A 21,817-nucleotide genomic window follows, 5' to 3' on the forward strand; every position below is an offset into this window, starting at 1 on the left:
TATATTTCATGAACTACTACTCATTCCAAATGACATGATTCACTTTTACTTTTTTCTTTTCAGTCCATCTTTACACTTTTTCCATTTTTAATATATGCAATTTATTTTAAATGGTCTGTACAATGTACATTATTATCATCATCATCATCATCATCATCATCATCAATTATTTCAGTGAAGTCGTGTTATGTAGCACAGCAAACACGCAGCTGATTAATTTTCATGTATTGCTTCCTCTTTGCCGTCCGTTCACGAAAAGTCTCGCGAGAAAAGGTTTTCCGGTTACCCGGGGAAACGAGAGTTTGATTCAAAGTAAACCCCGGTGAAGAGTGTACGGCGTCTTCTGTAAGAATTTACAATGCGGGTGAGTTAACGCAAACCTTCTTTTGTATGCATTTACACAAGTGGGGTCTTTTTTACAGATTATGCGGATTATAACTCGGAAGCAGTGTTCGGTTTGGTAGATAAGCTTGGTGGGAGATATCAAACTTTGTATCAAGGCAAGGCCCTAGCTAACCCGCTAGCTAGCTGCCCGCAGTGCCGTTAAAGCTTTGGTGACCTGCTGAACTAGCGCTATTTAACATCTCACTGCCTCACTACAACAACACACTGCTGTGTTCATTAGTTACCTTTTAATGCTCCGTTTGTGTATCAGGAAAGCTGAACTAGATGGCACCCGTGGGGCTACACTTTATTTCTGCTTGTGTTATGTAGCTAGTTTGCTAGCTAGCGAATGTTCATATTTACACACACTTTCACCTTTGTGCACATCAGAGTATCCAGTGAATATCTGTGAACATGCAAAGGACTGATGTGATTAGATTTATAGCCAGGTATCACTGTAAAAGGGTAGCTGCTAACGCTCGAGCATGCGCAGTGCAATGATTACACGTGCAATGAAGCATTAAAATGTCCCTGGAATCAAAACTGGTGTTTCAGAGCTTCTTGTACATTTCTCTTGGTGTTATGGACATCAGTACAGTAGTATATGTAAGGGGAAAATACAAAAAAAAAAAAAAAAGGTTTTGAGATATTCTTGTTTTAATTCTATAGCTGCTCACTTCAGGGAAAATGATTAACATTTTTTAATGACTCATACTGTACAAGTCTTGTGTTCATCCAATTAAATGGTTTCTAGAATCTGGATGCCCCTCCCACAGTAGTAGCAAACACAAGCATCATCCATTCATTTTCGGCTGTGCGTCTTCCTGCACACTATTCCCTTTTCTGACTATCTACTGGTTAAGTAAAAATAGTTGGCGTTTATTGATTCTGAAGAGGGTGGAGTTTGTGAGAGTTAGCAGTTATGTGACAGGCACTCTTCACAGGAAAAGTTTTATCAATTTGAGGCTACTCAGTGTCTTGATACCTCATACTGATCAAGGATGTGATTCCATCTTTATACAACGTCAGGGCTTTTCCATCAGTGAGAGTACCATTCAGACGCGTCAGATGACTCCTGGTGATGACCCTACGCTTCTGCACTGCTTATGGTTGCCTGTGGCTCAAACATGTATGACATGACTCCAAAAAACCCATGGCATCTTGTTTAGTATTTCATCCTCGTTAAAGCTGACAGACGTAGGTGAAGGTGGTGGTGAGAAATCCTCCACAGAGAAATTCTCGACAAAGGCTCTTGATAAACTCTTTGCTGTTCTTTATATTTAGCTCGTGCACTAAGTTACTGTCAGATTTGTTTAGATTCGGCTGGGGCGTGGCAAAGCATACCTCAAAAGCTCCTGGGTGTTATGAAAATCAGGCAAGCGCTGCAACATGCTGTCACTCCGACTTCCTGTTTCAAAAGGAAGCACCTCAACATACAGAATCTAATCTCGGCTTTCATGCCATTTCATGGGGACTTTAATAATGTTATAGATTTATTGCTTTTAATTATGACTAATAATAGTACTTCATAAATAAATAAATAAATAAAAAAGATCTCTGTGCATGTATGGCTAAATGTCCATATTACAGAGCATGGCATGAATGTTTCTTTGGCAGCACATTGTATGTAAACTAAACTAATGTGAAGTACCAGTGAAATTTCCCTCTCTGTTTCTAGATGCTTTAGGTGACTTTTGCAAGGGAAAATTCAAGGAAAAAATGCCATCACCTCAAGGACTGCAGCCAGTCCTGAAGATGAAGGTGGACGAGCTCTTCCTGAATTGGTTGAGTGAGCCAAACATCCAGGCGATGCTAAAAGACTACCTCAGGAAGATCAAGAATGGAGACGAGCTTGAGTTTGGAAAGGGCAATGGTAATTTTACTGAAAACAACAACATTGCCTCAAACTATAATGTGACAGAGAGGACTTCTGCATCTCTCAGCGCTCCCTGTAGCCCCCCCTCTGCCACACTGCCATCCGGGAGTGGCAGCAGTAACAGAGCAGGACCAAACAGCAGGGTGCTGAGACGCTCCATCAGCGTTAAAAAGGTAATTAAAAAAAAACATGTGCTTTTCACTGACTTGATTGTGTAATATTATTGGAAAAATATGTTGAAAGAGAGTTTATTTTGTTCGCCAATAAAATCTAAGAATATAATTTACTAGAGTGTTACATAGTAGTCAGTTTTTTCGTAATGATCATCTGCCTTCAGTACATGACAGTGAACTTGGAGAACTTTGTGTTCCTCTGTTTTGCCACAAGAGGCTGCTGAAGAACTGGCTGCCTCTGGCTTCTGGCTTTAGGGTGTGTGGTAGGACAAGATATGTGGAATCTTTTGCAATGTGGAAAGAAATACTTTCCGTATGTTACCTTAGACTAAGTCTAGCCCATGGAATGAATTGTTAAAGTATTTTAAATCCACAGATTACTGGATTGATGGATCTTCCACTGTGCTGATTAGTGCTAATGATTGGCATGATTGTTGAGGTCTCAAGAGATGAATCTTGTAATGCCCCATATTTAGTAGACTCTCAGATGGGTGTGCAGAATTTGTCTAATTGCAGAGTCGTACATTACTCTGTGGCTAAAATTGTATATTGGAAAAGTCCTTATTTGTACTGATAACCCAGGAAAAGAAAAAGACATTCCTGAATGTGAATGCCTGCAATGTGGGGTCAGTGAGTCGGATAGACAGCTGCAGCTATGAGTAGCACTGTAGCATGCTGACATGTTAGAGGTCATGTAGAGAGCCTGCCTGCCTGCCCTTTTCCTACTGCTGTGTTAGTGGACTTGAAGAAAAAGTCATTCATTTGAATAATATTGTGATTCATTTTGTTCTTAAAATAATGCATGATTCTTACTGTGAGGACACTTGGTAGATGTAACTGTGTAAATCTGTGTTGGGGGTGTGACAAAAGTGCAAATTCCTTTCACACAGCTTGCCAGTAAGTTGAGGCTCTTTTGGTGGTCGGTCAGTCATGGCCAGTCAAGATCTGTTCCCCTGAATGGCAAGACTCCTGATATGACAAGAACACAGCAGCCTCGGCACTCACAATAATAAGTAGAGTAATTTTAGGCAGTGGCAGGTCGGGCTTGTGTCACTTGCTATGCGCACACTTGAGAACAAAGGTTTGGGCATATTACAGTTGGGCAGGGGCAGGCAGAGAAAATCTCCAGCTTCTTGCATCATTCTTGACATTAGAGCTCTACAATTTTCTTCTAGATGATATGGTATTTTTATGCCCCTAGAACTCCAGTGCAATAAAAAAAAACTGAGGGAACAGAATCATGAAAATGAAAGGGAATGTGCTGTAACACAGCTTTTGTCATTGCTTATGAAGGTTTCAGAATTATTTTTTTTTTTTTAAGAAGACATCTGCTTGCAATAAGACCTATGTCAATGCTATTTTCTCTCCAGTTCTTAGTGCACTTCTTCGTTTGGTAGACAATACAGATTTTGACAGCTTTGATGTCCATGACCAGTTATTCTCTGCTACTTTAGTGATCCCAGGTGCTTTTCTGGCTATGCAACAACTGTTGTGCATTCCCCATTTTCTGCTGTGACATAGGCAGCATGTGCTCAAAGCTTGTCACGTTGTATTAAAGTTAGCCTGATCCCACATCGAGTAATGCTCTATTTCAGGAAGGCCAAAGGAATTCCAGAATACAAATGCATTCTTCAAAGGATTAGCTGGAAATTCAATTAACGTCATGGTGAGGCTGCTTGGAACAGCTGGTCCAACTTGACACAAGGTTCCGACAAAGATAGACTCCTTACCCTTGTGCAAGAAGTAATTACTTCAAAATTGACTAGTGTTTTGTGTATAGTTTGTGGAGTTGTTCTCAACTCAACACTGTCTTAACGTACACCTTTATGTAAGGAATAATACACGGTGGGGCATGCTGTTATAGAAAATAATCAGTGACAGGGTGGGGCGATGCAGCCCACCACAAAGCAGAGGGCCATTACCACACCAGAGTGGTCACGGTCATCCTTGTTGATTCTACTCAATCCAAAAGCATAAAAGTGTATGGATGGGTTATTTTCGAGTCAAAACTGCCTGTCAGATTAGCGCAGTGTACCTTTTAATATGACATTATTGAGTTATTGTTTCTTCTATTCTATGTTCTTAATATTGTATGAAACCTGTACAGTCTGTGCAAAAAAAAGAAAAAAACTGGTGAGCTTATTTCTTTCAGGTCATTTAGGTGGGTTTATCTGCAGCTAAAAGGGAAATAAGTAAGTTTCTCTCCATTAAGCCATATTACATGAGCAAGAGTGCTGTTATACTGAATATCAGTACGGCTGTGATTCAGTTGCAGGCACAATAACCAAGGCTGCAGGTAATCGCGAGTGTGATATTGCTTTTATACAACAGTTCTGTAAACAAAAAAATTAATATTGAGTAACTGACTTTTCAGACACAGTACGGCCAAATGTTTTTTTTTTTGTTTTTTTTTTCTCCTTGCTCCATCAGCGGGGGTAGAGTGTTGCGTTTTGCTATGCCAACTGACTGACAGCCCATAGTGAGTGTCTTAACAAACTCTTGCTAGAATTGTAATTTTATATAGGAAACACAGACAAGCGGAGTGATGCATGAATCGTACCAGTGTTATCAGCACTCCTGGAACGCTGCTTGTCCAATCAAATTAGTGGTTTAAACATCCTGTATAAGTAAGCGGTTAAAACCAGCACTAAAGTAGTCTCTTGTAGGTCATAAGTCAATACATTATTATGTTATTGGCTTCTAGTTTAACCAAATGAACAAGTTTACTAATGAGTTTCAGTGAATGGATTATCTGTAGGTTTTGGGTATGTATTTCTGTGTGCCCTCATTCTGTTGCCAAAAAGCGATTTTCCTGAAGGGTATTTATTTTGGAAGTGAAGGACCAAAACAGATCAAATGTAAGTGGCCAGCTAGTACAGCACGAGACCCCATTTTGTACAGCATTCATATGGACATGAATATGAATATGATTGCAGTATGGGTCATGAGATAAAAGTAAGTAGGCATGGGCTAATATAAATTTGTCTCTCACTATAATTGTGTAACATTTGATCAGGGTTTATGGCATTATATTTAGGGCATGATTTAAATGAGCTAAAAGGTCATGAAGTGAAACATTTCCTAAACTGGAATTAAAATAGTGCTTTATTGATATAATGGTCAGTTTCCTAAACCTGAATAAAAAGGAAGAATTGCACAAAATCCTGACTGGACACACATTCTTTTGCGTGGCATATTTAGATTAAATACCTGATAAAATGTAACAAATTATCAAACAAAAATTGAGCATCGCAGATAAACTACTTTACAGACACTGCCTGAAGCAAGTCTAAAGCAAGATTCATTGATTTATTGAATCTATATGATTGTACTTCATTTTAGCTATAAGTCTGTTATCAAGCTCACTTTCTGTCGTCTCACACCCAATACTGGTCAATGAAAGCATCTTGGCCCTCGTTTCAACATTCTTTACCTGATCTACAGCAACAGGAGGAGGGATGTGCAGTGAGTGGGGAGAGGGATGCAAAATAAATGATCAGAGTTTAACTCTATACAAAGGAGAAGTGAAACTACATGAGTGAATTCGTGAAGAATTCACTTTTAGCCCTAAACCAGCAGAACTGCTCGAGATCCTGGTCACTTCTGATTGGCTTGAGCAGCTTTGTACAGTTAGGTCTGGAAGTGAGTTCTGTAAACAGGTCTCTGTAGATATAGATATTAGATGTTTTTGGTGATAACTGGTCTAAAGGACTGTTACATGAACTCAACACAAGGATCAGTATTGATGTGTTTGTGTCTGTGAATGTTTTCAGTGATCCAGGTTGTGTCCAGTATCTTGTTGGAGTAAGTCTTATGTTTAGACTTGGGTTTCATTAAGAGTCATTCTGTGTCATTTCAGATAGGGTTGCTGCACTGAAGTATGTAATATTTTCTAATTAAATAATGTCTTATCTGAGAAGCCATTTTAGGATTTAATGTCTCCAGAAATATTATTCTCAGCCACATGAAATTTGGCAGACATGAAGACTAACTTGTTTTCTGGCTGTCTAAATGCTCAGAAGTCACCACAGAAGGCCAGTTTATTTTTCTTATGGGGTACTCAAAATGAGGAAAAGTGCAAAATTTCCAAATGTGAGTCCCAATTCCTATATTTCATTGACTTTTTGTGTCAAAATCTGAGGTCTAATCAACCAATAGAATTCAATATATTGACAAATATATTTACAAGATAAGAAGAATGAACGAAATCCGAGATGTGGAACAACAACCCTATCAGAACTGATGCTGAATGACCCTTTATGAGGTTGTTCACAATGCACTTTGTGGACAGTAACTACTATTTACACACCACCTGTGATACTCGTGACTTGAGATTGATGTTGTGGTCTGGAGCTGAAGTAGGGTGAAATTATTGGGGTAAACATGTCAGGGCTGCACTGTAAGTAGGTGATGGATGGCCAACTCCTACCGTAAGAATACCATACATATTCTGGACAGAAAAGACAATGTGTTTGATGGGAGTAAAGGAAGCCGAGACAAACATCTTTGAACTTACACCTACTTTTTACATATATATATCCGCTCACACCGGCTTTTTAAAACATTCACAGAATAAGGGATGCTTTGGGAATTTGAAATTTTGGGTGATTATGTTTTTGTTGACTACATGCTGCCATTAGAAGGGCAAAGAAAGTGGACCAAAAGAGTGCTGAGTAAATTGGCTTTATCGCATATGTCACAAAATCATAATTTTATTTTTTAAATAAATGAGCAGTATGTCACAGATTAAGTGTGCTTTTTAGAAAGCATTTGGGTCAGTTTAAGCTTATATATTTCAAAAAGTGACCATATCCAAGAGTGGCTGGGACACATCTCCAGCATAAGTTATGCTTATACCTACATGTATCATGAACTGATGTATTTTTGCATTTTGCATAAATACACTCTACAACACTTATGGATACAGTCCCCTCTGAAAGTATTGGAACGGCAAGGCCAGTTCTTTTGGTTTTTTTTTTTTTTTCTTTTCTTTTTTTCACTGAAGACAGTTGGATTTGAGATCAAAAGATGAGGTGATAGATTAGAATTTCAGCTTTCATTTCCTGATGTTTAAAACATATAGATGTAAATAACTTGAAACATGGTACCTTTTGTTTGAACCCACCCATTTGTTCAAGTGATCAAAAATATCGGAACATGTGACTGACAGATGTTTCTTGTTGCCCAGGTGTGCCCTGTTAGATTATTTGTTTAAACAATTAACAGCTCTGAATGTCTACTCTTGGTTTGAGCCCTGGGTTTCACCTGTGAAGACTGCATTTGTTGTTAAAAATGATAAACCAACATGAAGACCAGAGAGCTGTGTATAGGAGAAAAGAAAGCCATTTTGAAGCTGAGAAAAGAGCAAAGATCAATCAGAGCCATTCCACAAGCAATGGACATGGCCAATACAACAATTTGGAACGTTGTGAAAAAGAATGAATCCACTGGTGTACCAGCAACCAGACATCAAACAGGTCGGTCAAGGAAAACAACAGCGATTGATGACAGAAACATTGTGAGAGCTGTGAAGAAAAACCCAAAAACAACACTCATCAGCAGTAAGAATAAGAAGGCCAGATTGGAGTTCACAAAGAAATACAGAGATGAGCCTGAAAAGTTCTGGACCCAAGATTAATCTCTACCAAAATGATGGAAAGGCCAAAGTGTGGAGAAAGAATCTACTCATGATCCAAAACATACAAGCTCATCTGTCAAGTACAGTGGAGGTAGTCTCATGGCTTGGGCTTGAATGGCTGCTTCTGGAACGGGCTCACTAATCTTTATTGATGGTGTAACTCATTATGGTAGCAGCAGAATGAATTCAGAAGTCTACAGAAGCATTCTGTCAGCCAGTTTACAGAGGAATGCATCCAATCTAATTGGAAGGAACTTCATCATTCACCAAGACAATGAACCAAAACACCCTGCCAACACAACAAAGGACTTCATTGGGGGGAAAAAATTGGAAGGTTTTTGAGTGGCCAAGTCAATCACCAGGCCTTAATCCAATTGAGCATGCATTTCACCTCCTAAAGAGGAGACTAGATGGAGAAACCCCCAAAACAAATAACAACTGAAAGACACTGCAGTACAAGCCTGGAAAAGCAACACAAAAGAAGAATGCAACAGTTTGGTGATGTCAGTGTGTTGCCGGCTTGATGCAGTTATTGCAAGCAAGGGATGTGCAAATATTAAGTGTTATTTACTTTAAGACTATCTGTTCCAATACTTTTTCTCGTCTAAAAATTGGGTCATTTGGCACTGAAGGTGCTATGTTCTAAGTTGATTAACACATCTAGATGTAAATATCAGGAAATGAAAGCTGAAATTCTGGTCTATCGTTTCATATTCTTCTTTTGATCTCAAACCCAAAGGTCTTCAGTGTATAGCAATAAATAAATAAATAAACACCTGGCCTTGCTGTTCCAATACTTTTGGAGGGGACTGTGTGTTGTAGACACAGAAAATGACAAATAAAATGTTTTAAGGAAGAGACAGAGTATTACATGAATTACAAAGTTGTTACTTGTATATCCACATAATATTTTTCACAATATTTACCAGAAGCACTGAATTTTATAGTTAATTAAGTAAATGTAGCTATATCACTGGCTAATACAACTCCATACAGTAGGAGTACAGCCCGTGGGTGCATGTGCTATATAATGTTGACTATTGTGTTTTATCAAATGCTGCTTAAGCTCTCCTCCATGCAGCATGTTACAAATGTGCAAATAGTACCTAGTTATCAAGTAGGCAGACAGTTTAATTAAAGTTCCAGTTAAACATGTGAGCCAACAGGCTAAAGGCATTCAGCAGTTAGTCATTAAGCTGCTGTTAAATGAAGTAAAATTGCATTGTTATCAGGCCACGACTCTACACTTCTAGTCCTGGAGGGCCACAGCACTAAGCAGCTCTGGTTTTTCCACTCTCAGCACTTGGTTCAACTCATTAGCTTCAGTAATGGAATAAGGTGTATTAAAACAGTGCAGAGCTGCAGGGTTGAGACTCTCTGAGACTGGAGTTGATGTATAAACTGTGTGTGTGATAATAGAGCTTTTCTTAAAAGCTTCCTTTAAATCCATAAGAATTCACGGATTTAAATAGTTGTAGTGGTTTGAGTATTTACAGATTCAAAACAGCATGCATTGGGCAAAAACTGGTAAACAATCATAACTGTATCATTGCAGGTGTCTCTGTTTAGTAAAGTCCAATAACACACACATCTCTCTCTTTTTTTGTAAATAATTTTACACTGTTATTACAAAACAATTACATGCTTTTCTGTTTGTAAGTGAAAGAGGCATGTCCCAGTCATCAGATCATCAGCTTTCCCCACTCATCAATACACCTCTTTTTCCGAAAATAAAACTGACAGAGCAGTATTGAATCATTATACTGTTGTGTCGTTATACTGTATACCGCACTGAATCATACTGCTGACAAAACGGCTTTGAATTTGTCACTGCCATAACTGAATATTTCCTACACTGGATTGTTGAACACGTATGAAGATGTACCGTATCATCTTGCACAACTCTAGTATTCATCTTAAACTATATATTGAGTTATATTTAGCTCATTTAGTGGGACACTCTGCTGCTGTTGCATGTAGAGGTTGCTCTGAACACTTGAACTTTTAAAGCCCAAGATCACCAGTTGTTTTATTTATTATCTTCAGCCTAGCACTTGAAAAGTTTTGCATGTAGGTTCATGATTTTTGCAATTAACCGAAGTCTCAGAAATGCCATCAGACAGTTGGTTTTTTCCACTTTTTGCTCCCTATTTTGCTTCCTTATTTTTTCTATTTTTTCTTTTTGTGACTGCTCACTATTCAAAACGTAATTTGGCAACCACTTTGACCAAAATTTTTTTTAAAAAAGTGCTCAGTCTATACCTATTGTACACTGCAGCAGTAAACCTTTCCCATGTGTACCTTGCTCTTCACTCTGAATGCTTGTGATGACTAAAAGATTAGACTTTGAGCGTGAGAAAAGAAGCCCAACATGCAGCTACACAGATAGTGTCGGATTTTTGGTTTGAACCGAGTGAGTGAGTGAGTGATATTAAGTGATTTCTAGAGTCCTTCCCTAGCCTGTTGTCCTTGAGCGAGGTGTTTAACTGTAGTGTTATTGAGGGGCTGATAGACTCTCTTGCCCGGTGGAACAGTGGAACAGAACGGCACTTTTTTTTTTTTTTTTTTTTTTTTTTTTTAAATAAACAGCATGGTCATCTGAAGCTGGTCAACTACATCTACTTTGTGTGTGTAAATGACGTGTGGACATTCAGGTTTAGGCATAAAACTGGAACTGTGGCAACTGCTCCTCATTGCTAGCACCTTCTTTTCTGCTGCGCTGATTAGTGTCTTTGTGCAGTTGTCCCTCTGATTGGACACAAGGCTTTGTTTGGAAAATGGCACTATTGGCATGGACAGCTGCCTCCTCTTATACAGGCAGATCCTTGACTTGTTCTGTTAGTGCCAGCTTACTTAAACAGAGGAGAGTTGTTTTTACATACCATGCAGAGCTAGCAGATGGAAAAGTGTTACAACAGAATGTTCATAACAAGCAAAACGCAGGAAAGCACTTTCACTGGCTAGTTTATTTTGCCTTATTTTTCCATTCTGATGTAGTTGACAGATGGATTTGGATAATAAAGTCAGATACCATGTTGCGTTTATCAAATGTGTGCAGTGCCCTTCCATTGGACGCAACAGGAACTGGAATCCTGCTGTATTGAGTGGAAGAATGTGCACTCTGCAATCTGGCATCTAAAAATACTTATCATTTAAGCCAGCCAGGACTTTATTTTAGTCCCAGTTTAGCAAGAGCCACGACATCAAGCCTTGTGTTCACAGTAAGACACTTTTAAGGCTGCTGTCTTCTTACTGAGGCACATACCTGTTTATTAGATGTTTTGAACACAGTAATAAACAGCTAATTTTGGTGGCTGGTTATAGAGCATTGACAGAATGGCTGTTAGTCTGTTTAAAGTCTTAAGAAACTACTGCTTCTTTAGGCTTTATATCTTAGACTTCTTGAGCCATCATCATTCAGCACTCCCCCCACCCCCGTAACACTGACTAAAACATGTCCTTCAGGGGTAAAGGGTAAAAGTCTCCATACATAGGGGAAATTAACACTTTTTAGCAAAATGTCTTTCAAAATTTTTCATACTTAGTTTTGGCTGAATGGCTGAATCGGGAAGCTGGCGCAAGGTTGCGATGGACATGCAATTACATGCATAACACCAGATGTGTTAACACGTTCATCATGAGTGGGAGAGATGGCTCTGTGTGTGTTTACAAAGAAATGGTAAAGGATGGTAACAGAATGTAAAGGATGTTTTATAAATTAAGTTACATTTTGCTAAAAAGTGTTAATTTCCCCTGTGTATGGAGACTTTTGGGACACCCTGTATAATAAGGTATGGAATTAGTGGAAGCCATAGCCTTGGAAAGCAAATTAAACAAGCTCTATAGGAGCTAGTTTATACATGCATGTTTTTTTAATCTCTATGTCAGACATTTAAATCCCCTGGCCATGCTTTAAAATGACATTGTATTGGTATTGGTGCTAGTACATAGCTGTACTGTGTTACTGTGAATGATGTTAAAGCCTTACACATCATATATAACATGGAAATTGGCAATGGGTGATTTAAACTTGAAGTGCCAACACTCAGACCACAGGGGCAGGTTTGTGTTTGTGTAATGGAAGAAGCAGTGTAGCAAATAAGCTTGTAGCCATGAATTATCATGTTGCAGTCCATCAAAAGTGTGTCCTGTTATTATGGTACTCTGATACAGGTTTGTCTTCTTGCATAACCTTCTATGATAGTTGTGGAATGCACACTGGAAAGGGCAGATCCACCCCTTGCCTACTATCTCCCTACACTCTCTCTCTCTCTCTCTCTGTCTCTCTCTCTCTCTCTCTCTCTCTCTCTTGTGCATGGACACAAACACCATCACCCTGTCGTCTGAGCAGTGGCTTTGCAGGACAAGGCTGTGGAACCTCAGAGTGCTGTGCTGGATGTATGGGACAGCGGGCAGTGTGGGGAGCAGGGCTGAGCGAAGCAGCTGCTGCTGGTCATTAAGTGAGTTTGTGCTCTGCTGAAGGAGGACAGAGAGGTGTCCTGTGGTGAGACAGTCAGTGAGGAAGACCATCAGCGGCCGTACTGTGTTGGCTGCTGGCAGCATGAGGATGAAGGAGCTGTCCCTGCGCCAGGATCCTGACCTGAGGAAGGAGCTGGCACTGCTGGCCCGTGGCTGTGACTTTGTCCTGCCTTCACGCTTCAAGAAGAGGCTGAGAGCTTTTCAGCAAGGACAGGCAGGTCATCTTAATTCGCTGTTAACTGTTGCCCAAAAGGCTGAGCCTTCTTTCTGTGTGCATTGAGAAAACAGCAATCTGTTAAGTTCTTGATGGATGCAAGCATGTCAGCGTGATTCTTTTGCGTATTGCTGAATGTGTAAGAAATTAATGCCGTTGAAGTTTCTGATGCTAACACTAAGCAGGAGACTCTGCTGTTTGGTGTAGGAGATGGCCATTTCCTTTTATAGACATGGCTGACACTGCTGTAGCAGGGAAGATTAAAAGCATTCATCGCTCCTGCTGTTACACAGAATCCTTGCCTGGCACATCAGAGCAGATTGTTCCCAATGGTGGAATGTCATCTAAGGGCTGATGAAGTCTAAGAGTGTGCAGCATTGTTGGTGATAGAAGTACATGCAACAGGCTGTTTACTGGTGGTAGGGTTAGAGGTTACTAAAAGCCAAAATAAAGACAGAAGTATGACGTGGTCTTTAGTCTTACCATGAAGGAGGAAGTCAGCCGGAGTAAACACCATGGACACAGCTTATTACATGACACACAAACAGTGCACTAGACTCTTGAGTCATAAATAGGTACAGAGGGTGCAGGTTTAATGTTGTGTTTGCACGGATACGATGTGCCTGGGTGATAGGAGGTTGTTATTATTAGGCTGAAATTTGTGGAATGTTTGTAGTGTTTGGCTTGAGAACATACTCACTGTTCTATTTTAGGCTTATAATAACATTTATTATCCATAACCTTTTCACTAGCAAACATACCAGCAAACACTAATTATTTTTTTTCCTAAACAGATACAAGTTTATTAGTGCTACGGTTTCTCCAGTTGATTGTGATCAGGTTGATTTTTAGAAGGGAGCACTCACAAAGACTTGTTGTTGATACCTGCTGATTCCAAGCTATTAAAAACATAGTGGAAACTCTAGCTGCTAGTCCGTGCCTTTTTCGCAGCAGGCCTGTAAAGACGTACAGGGCTATGTTTGGCTTGTGGACAGCATGCTCACTTGTTTGTGGTCTTTGAGCTCTCAACAAGTCTGTTGGTCCCATTCCACCACTTCATTGCACATAGAATTCAGTGTGATAACACTTCATCTGCTGTGATGACCGAAATGATAAACTAGGCTAAATGTGTTTTAGCTCCATTATAGGCTGCTCTCCTGGGCAGGATTTCCTCATGCCTGTGCATGTTCAGTTTTGATGATAAGATATAACATTTTAAATATGCAGGTCTGGATTTGGAAACCTTCAGCCTGTTTTATTGCACATGTACACATCCCTTGTACTTAATAGATTGTGCACTGAAGGTTTTATTAGCAGTTTCAAATATGAAATTTGCGCTGCTGAGTTTTTAGTGATACAGGTGTGAGTGGGATTTTGGCTTACATTTGCAATATGTACAGTGCATGCCCTTTCCCACTACAGAATATTTTAGTCAGTTTGCATCACTCTGAGTATTTTACATTAGTGTCACAGCAAGTATTTATGGTCTACTGCATCTCTGTTTAGAAGGTACTTTCAGCAGAATAATTCAGACATGTTTCCTAGGCAATTACTGTGTTGCAGACTTATATAATTTTGATGTTACTCCAGTATTCTTTGGAGTTTCAACAAGTTATGTGTGGAGTTTATAGTCCTGTTTGTACTCGGCTCTGTTGGACCAATTAGGGATTATGATTATTAACTTTAAAACACTGATTTTTCTAACTAATTGTTTTTAATGTTACCCTCAAGGCATGTACCATCTAGGATGAAACACTAACAGATCCTCAGCATGACTTCTACAAGTATTCTAACTTGGAATCCTATGTTTTATGCCATCGTCACTTGACCTATCCTAATTTAAAGCCAGAAAAGTTCATTAGGCTGTACCATGTCGAGCAGCATGGCTGTCGCTCCAGTGGGACAGGGTGTGAACTCAGCAAGCCTCGTGGCTCACTGTTTATTTCTGTCTGTTTTGGCAGGCTCAGCTTAAGAAAGAGGAGGCCGTTTCACCAGCTTTAAGCGAAAGCATTCCGAAGTTCTATTTCCCTCGAGGCCGGCCCAAAGCCAATATCAACATTGACAATCTCATTTCCAAGATAGAGAAAATATTTTCTCAGTTTCCCAGTGAAAGAGTCACTATTGAGGATATGGGGAAGGTTGCCAAGGTAAGTGTGATTTGTAATGTGCAGCCTCCAGCCACCCAGCAAATTGTTTGTTTGTATAATTAACAGACGTCGACAAATATTTGCAGGTTTAAATATTTTTCTGTTCCATAATCAATATTCTCGCATTTTCAAAAGTAGGTAACGCACATCCTAAGGAAAACCTGATGGAGGATTCGCTTAATATCAATTGTCATTTACTTAAAAATGGCCAACAATTTATGGAAAACCTTCAGTCCTTAAAACAAAATAATTTATCAACATAATTATTGCTCATTTTGCTTTGTTTATTTATATCAAAGCTTACATTTAATGTCCCAATGAGGAATCGCTGCTGTTGGCAGGCTAATTTTGGCAGGGCGTCAAAAGAAGCTTTCAGAGGAGTATTTTAAAGAAAGCAGTTAACATTTGATTATGCTTAATGTGGAATTTTATTTTCTGTTGAAAGAATATTTAAATGCTGATTTTCATGTCTTTCTTCAACAGTAGGGCTCTTTGTATAATTCATGTTTCCTCAGGCCTGTGAATGCCCACTCTACTGGAAGGCTCCATTATTCTTCGCTTCTGGGGGAGACAGGAGGGGATATGTGTCCGTTCACAAATTTGTGGCAATGTGGAGAAAGTAAGACAATGGGGCTTTTTTATTTGAGTCTCTCACAGTAATGTGAGCAGCACTTGTAGTTAACAATGACTTGCATGTTAATGTGAAGTACCAGAGACTTGTTCAGAATTATTTTGAATGTGCCGTGTAATTTAGGATTCCCATAGTAGCTCAGCACTGATGGAAGCATTTATGCACTTCATTAAATCAGTATTCCTGTCTTGCTGTAGGTCAGAAATGACCAAGCATGAATACTGGAGTCTTGTTTTCAGGATACACATGTCTGGGGTCATGCTTTTGAAGTGAACACTTTTCAAATCCATGTTCATTGAGAGGCAAAAGTGTCTGAAAGCATCTGTTTCCTGTTCAGAGTGCTGCAGACCTGTCATGATGATGCATCCAAATTTCTTCACCTTCTGGCCAAGCCTGGCTGCCCTTATTTGGAGCAAGAGGACTTTATTCCATTCCTGCAGGTATGGAGTTTTAGCTTAGAGAGGAGTCTAGAGAGCGTCCAACACATGTGCTGTCTATCTTGCTTGCTGTAGCCAAAAAAAAAAAAAAAAAAAAAACAGAAAGTCATTACGCACTGCCTATTGATTATCTGAAAGAGGTCCATTATGCAGCAGGTCTTGATTCGGTTTAGGTGTAAAGAGCTGAGTAGTAGACTGAGACGTTTACTCGTGTACAGAGGGTCATTAATAACTCTTGACATTCAGCCAAAAAATACATTTAGTAAATGTTGTTTTGTTTATGTCGAATATTAAGGCTGTGCATCGGGTGATTATTGCAGCCGGAATTGCAGTCACATTGAAATGCAGAAGGTCTCTGCATCCTCTCTCTCGAGGGCAGAGTGGTAACGAGCATTATTTGCCATTCTGGCTATTTCTCTAGCCATTATACTGTTAGCCCATGATGGACGCCTCACTGATATTCAGGATGGCAGGAGCAGCCACTGGGGGTCAGCAGCCCTTCTCATGCAGAGGAAATACACTTTGGCATTCACACTTTAATTTGTGTTGTGTGGCTTCAGCAATTGTTTTGACTGTTTTGATGAATGAAAAAAGTATTGTGGTGGAGTACATTTGACTGTACGTGCCTGCACCCAAAAAGAGGTGATTTATGTGTTTTCCTATTATTTAATTTCATATGGGGAAGGAGTGCAGAACCCCCTGCAAATAAGTCACGGCCATTTGAATTTGGTTTTGCCCTGCACTGCACTAGATCAAAACTGCACTAGATCAAAACCCTTTAAAATGTCTGCACATCATTGGTCACCGTGACGTTCTTTGCCAATATGCATACCGAAAGTTTTTTTTTTCTCTTCATCACTAATCTAAATCAGAGACCATTAGCAGAGCACAAATTGCTTCAGCACAGCGTTTTTCCTCATATGACTGCCATTTGTACTGGTGACTTTGATGTGATATTGGTATCCGAGAAGTATTGTGAAACCCTCATCTCTTTTGTTTAAGGATGTGGTGGATTCGCATGCAGGCCTTGCTTTTCTGAAGGAGGCCTCAGACTTTCACTCACGCTACATTACCACAGTAAGGGAAATACAGCATAGCTGTTTTTTGAACAGTTATGTTCAATTTTAAATACTTTTTGATGTACTATTGGATTGTAGATTCATTTTATATGAAATTTTTCAGTGAGCCAAGCATATTTTCCTACCAACAGGTAATTCAGAGGATATTTTATAACGTCAACCGATCATGGACAGGAAAAATAACGTGTTCGGAGCTTCGGAGAAGCAGTTTTCTTCAGGTTGGGACGCTTTTGTAGCGTAGTGTGATGAGTGCATTATTAACTGGTACATAAAACCTTTTCCAAGTCACCCTGTATTTTCACAGAATGTGGCACTACTGGAAGAGGAGGAGGATGTTAACCAGCTGACTGAGTACTTTTCCTATGAGCATTTCTATGTTATCTACTGTAAATTCTGGGAGCTGGACACTGACCACGATCTGTACATAGACCAGAGTGACATGGCACGGCACAATGATCAAGGTAGCAATCCAGTCTTCTTTTAAAAAAAAAAAAAAAAAAAAAAAAAAAAAAAAAAAAAGAGTTATTGGTGTTTCATAACTGCCTTCATGTTGCTTCATGAAGTCAAATGTCTTTTCCATCCCTCACCACATCACAGAGGTCTGTGTTTAGTGAAGAGGAATAAGATCAATAGGACATTAATTCCCTCGCACTGTGAATTTCCTGCAGCATGATGTCATGTAACATAACTAAATGGCACTATACTGACGAAAGTTTAACTGTTTCATATGTGTGTGTAATGTGTTTTTTTCTTAATTCCCATTTTTTCATCTTAGCCATCTCCCATAGAATGATTGAAAGAATATTCTCAGGAACTGTAACAAGGTACAGCCATATGCCTTTGATAATTACAGTTTCATTAACTTAAAAAAATAATGTACATAATGCAATCTTTTCCATTTACTTTTAAATACAAAGTAAAAATGAATCCATAGGGCCCTAGTAGTGTCTTGTATGGTTGTTCATGTCTGTTTATTTGTGATGAACAGAGACAGGAAGGTTCATAAAGAAGGCCGGTTGAGTTATGCTGACTTTGTGTGGTTTCTTATCTCAGAGGAAGACAAGAAGACTGAAACCAGGTACCAGCCAGTTAACTGCCTCTTATCTTTATGCTCCTAAAGTACTGCATTTGGACTGACTGCTGACATTTTGCTGACTTGTTAAATAAATGTCTATTATATTACATCTAAACTAAACAAGACAACGAATAAATAGAGTAGTTCATTTGTGCTTTGTAAATGTTATTCTGGACTGAAATAAGAGCTTCACTGTAAATGGTCTGAATGATAAGTGTGACTCTTGGCTCTGTAGCATAGAGTACTGGTTCCGGTGTATGGACCTGGATGGCGACGGAGTTCTGTCCATGTACGAGCTGCAGTACTTCTATCAGGAGCAGTGTCAGAAGCTGGAGACCATGGCCATTGAACCACTGCCATTTGAGGACTGTCTCTGCCAAATGCTGGATCTGGTCAGGCCTGAGACGCCAGGTAGGCTTTGGTTGTTTGAATAAAGAGAGCAAGCTTGTGTGTTGTTATGCAAGTATTTGTGTATTGTAAAGTATATTTTATTAGATACCTATGTAGCCTTAGATTAACCTGAACTAAAAAAAATGACTTGGTATTGCTTACTAAAATAAGTACAGATGGTGGTGAATGCACTGAATATTGATTGTTGACTGTAGCTTGTAGAAAAAATGAGTTAATATTGATATTTGATTATATTCTATTTAGGAAAGATCACCCTCCGGGACTTGAAGAGATGCAAGCTAGCTCATATATTCTTCGACACTTTCTTCAATATTGAGAAATATCTGGATCATGAGCAAAGAGATCCATTCATGGTGGCAAAGGTAATGACTAGTGTTTACAAATTTCTTATCTTTGGACAAACTGTTATAATTATTTGTGCAATAACTATTATAAACACTCCTTCCAGGATGCTGAGAGTTTGGGACAGGACATTTCAGACTGGGAAAGATATGCTGCAGAGGAGTATGATATTTTGGTGGCTGAGGAGGCCGCCAATGAGCAGTACAATGATGGGTAAAGCATCAGAATTTCATCATCTATTTCATATCGTTACCTTGTCACATCTCAGCTCATGCATCATATATCAGAGTGCTGCCATTCACCTTAGAACATGTCCATATTCCAGCCTGGGTAAGGTTTCACTAAAGACAAACTTAGAACCACTTAGGATTTCATCTGCACTGAGTGACTTATTTTAATTTAGAAACTTGTATTAATTATACACTGGAAGATGCAAAAACAGCTGTATGCAGGACAGTTGGATTTACAGTATTTAGAAGACATTTGGCATTGTTCATGGCAACAAATGGCCAGTATTAACTGTAGTGCCATACGTTCTACAATGAATTTGAAATTCATCATTTGGTTAAAATAAGGACCAATGATTATAACTTAAAAGGGTGATATTTTTCCATCAGTAAACTAATGGCATCTTTTTTTAAATACTGTTCTACTTTACATTAGACTGGAGCTGGTTTGAGGGTCTAGGACTATTTTGATGTGCTGTGTGTTATGTACTGGTTTTAGGAGCACCACTGATTTCTGAAGGCAGCTTCTGTGTTGAGGTCTATAGGTAAGATAGTTTAAGTGCAGGGTGTTGGTCCTTGTTCACATGGGGCCACTCACTCAAGTCCCAGGGAACCCAAGTCCTCAATTAGTTTTTTATTGATTTAATCATGCTGACTTTGAATATTCACATTCACTTTGGCAGAATGTCTCCCTTTTCGATATAAAGTGGATGAGTCTAATGTGGGGTAAAGCTTGAATAGACATTAGCTCCTCCAATCACATGGCAAGGCTGCCCACATATATATATATTTTTTTTTTCAAAACTATATTTGCACTTAAAGTCTGAGCAACCATGTAAGCAAAAGCTAACTAGCCCATGAAAGCTAATCCAGCAATCAAATCCTACTGTTGGTACATCACAGTTCTCCCTGCTGTGTCTGAATGAGTGAAGTAGCAGGCTGTGAGACTCAGATAGATTGGTGTCAATCAAGTATGCTAACCAGAATATTAGGACTTCTGAGATTTTGTGTGTAATATCACACTCATGTTTGGTACCTTACGAACATTTTAATATGCTACACGTTCCCTGGGACTTTAACAGTTCATCTGTCCGCTCTCTTCACCCTGGTGCTCCTTGTGTTCCCAAACCTCCAGTGATCTTCTTTCCACATACTGGCCTAAATAGTTTCAGCTTAACTTTTTAAATATAGCCATGTTTTATCTGTTTCTTTGCTCAGCAGCAGATAAAAGTGACCGATTAAGTGTAAGGACAGTGTGAAATATATGCTCTGTAATGGCATTATCTAGTGTTGTGAAAGCTGCACTTGTCAGTCAGCACTAGTCATGTTCGGGATTAATGAGAGAGTAATCACTTGCTGTTCCCTTTTCCAGCTATGAGAACCCCCTGGTGCCAATTGACTGCATCTCCAGTGAGTTTGACCTGTGCAGTGAGAAGAGGCACTTGTTTGAGTTTGCTAATCCTCACTGTAACCTGGACCTGGATGAGTACAAATACGCAGACGATTTTGAATGACAGCCACTTGCAGTGATATAAACGTCATAACTATCCACAGACACACAACACCTAGCAGAGCACAGCAAAACAGGCCTCGTGCGACTAACACCATGCCCGTAGCCATTCTGTATAAAACACATCAACACAGCCATATGCATGAGCTTACAAGTTCATGTCTGTGTTCTGACTGGCCAAAGAGTGTGTCCCAGGTTCTAGTTAAGACGATACACCAATATCCTGGTGAAAAACATGAAGAGGTACGCTTGTGCTCGCCCAGAACACCAGCAGTGTAGAATCAGCTGTACAGAGCCTGACAGCTCCTACTGAGCTCTGTGCCTGATCAGCACTGGATGAGCACTAGGCCTGTCAGGCTCGTCTGACTGCACAGGAACCAAACGACAGGTTATCGAAGAACATTTGAAATGCTCAATGTGCTCCAAGTGTAGAATATTTAACACACAATTGGCAAGTGTTACATTCCACAAATTAACCAAAGTGACTTCAGACTTGAGCTTGATTTTATGGATGGTGTATTTCTAATAACGCTGTGTGTAGGTGTCTGAAATGCCTCACACTCAGAGCTCCTTGAGGGGAAAAACTGTTTTTACAAATACTGTGCCTGCTGTCAGCCTCTACTTTGCTGTTTCACAGATATGAACATTGTTTTAAATTATAGATTTATTTATAAATATTTGTACATATTTATTTGGTGTTTGCTGTGTTTTGTTGAAAAAGTGTTAAGATATATCTGAATTTTAAATAAATCTTGTTCTTTTTCTATAAAAGTACCTTGAACAATGTACTTTCAGAATGAAAAAGTAAGCCATTTTTTATGAGTTTAATAAAGTATTATACCTTCATTCATCCTGTCGTGAGTGAGTGAGTGGGTGGGTGGATGAGTGAGTGAGTGGGTGGGTGGAGTGAGTGAGTTGGGTGAGTGAGTGAGTGAGTGAGTGGGTGGATGAGTGAGTGAGAGTGAGTGAGTGAGTGGGTGGGTGAGTTGGGTGAGTGAGTGAGTGAGTGAAGCAAACAATTTACTCATGAAGGCATTTCAAACTTATTTTGCATACCTGTTCAGCAGAAATTTAAGCTTCATTAAGTAAGAGCTGTTAGCCACATTTTATATTTTTCTCCCAGCAACTGACTGAAAACAAATAGATATTTTATTTTTAACTGTTAGTACTATTTATCCAAAATATAATAACTAG

At 39.3% G+C, this 21,817-nt stretch overlaps 1 protein-coding gene across 3 annotated transcripts; it reads left to right on the forward strand.

The window, feature by feature from the left end:
• Positions 1–229: 229 nt before the first annotated feature.
• On the forward strand, positions 230–21,473 carry ppp2r3b (protein phosphatase 2, regulatory subunit B'', beta). 3 transcript variants are annotated; one of them, XM_034304740.2, is made up of 15 exons: positions 230–364; positions 2,063–2,433; positions 14,726–14,911; positions 15,427–15,530; positions 15,880–15,982; positions 16,982–17,056; positions 17,190–17,276; positions 17,363–17,519; positions 17,834–17,882; positions 18,047–18,136; positions 18,369–18,544; positions 18,788–18,906; positions 18,993–19,099; positions 19,613–19,658; positions 20,486–20,607. In XM_034304740.2, the coding sequence occupies exons 2-14, from the start codon at positions 2,104–2,106 to the stop codon at positions 19,629–19,631; spliced, it is 1,602 nt and encodes a 533-aa protein (XP_034160631.2). In that variant the 5' UTR covers positions 230–364; positions 2,063–2,103; the 3' UTR covers positions 19,632–19,658; positions 20,486–20,607. The 3 variants fall into 3 exon arrangements, with proteins under 3 accessions (XP_034160631.2, XP_026768701.2, XP_026768703.2); XM_026912900.3 differs by lacking the exon at positions 19,613–19,658 and having other exon boundaries at positions 20,486–21,473; XM_026912902.3 differs by lacking the exons at positions 230–364; positions 2,063–2,433; positions 19,613–19,658 and adding an exon at positions 11,858–12,764 and having other exon boundaries at positions 20,486–21,473.
• Positions 21,474–21,817: the final 344 nt, after the last annotated feature.

Source organism: Pangasianodon hypophthalmus, chromosome 5 (assembly GCF_027358585.1).
Source record: "Pangasianodon hypophthalmus isolate fPanHyp1 chromosome 5, fPanHyp1.pri, whole genome shotgun sequence".
In the NCBI taxonomy this organism is placed as follows: Eukaryota; Metazoa; Chordata; class Actinopteri; order Siluriformes; family Pangasiidae; genus Pangasianodon; species Pangasianodon hypophthalmus.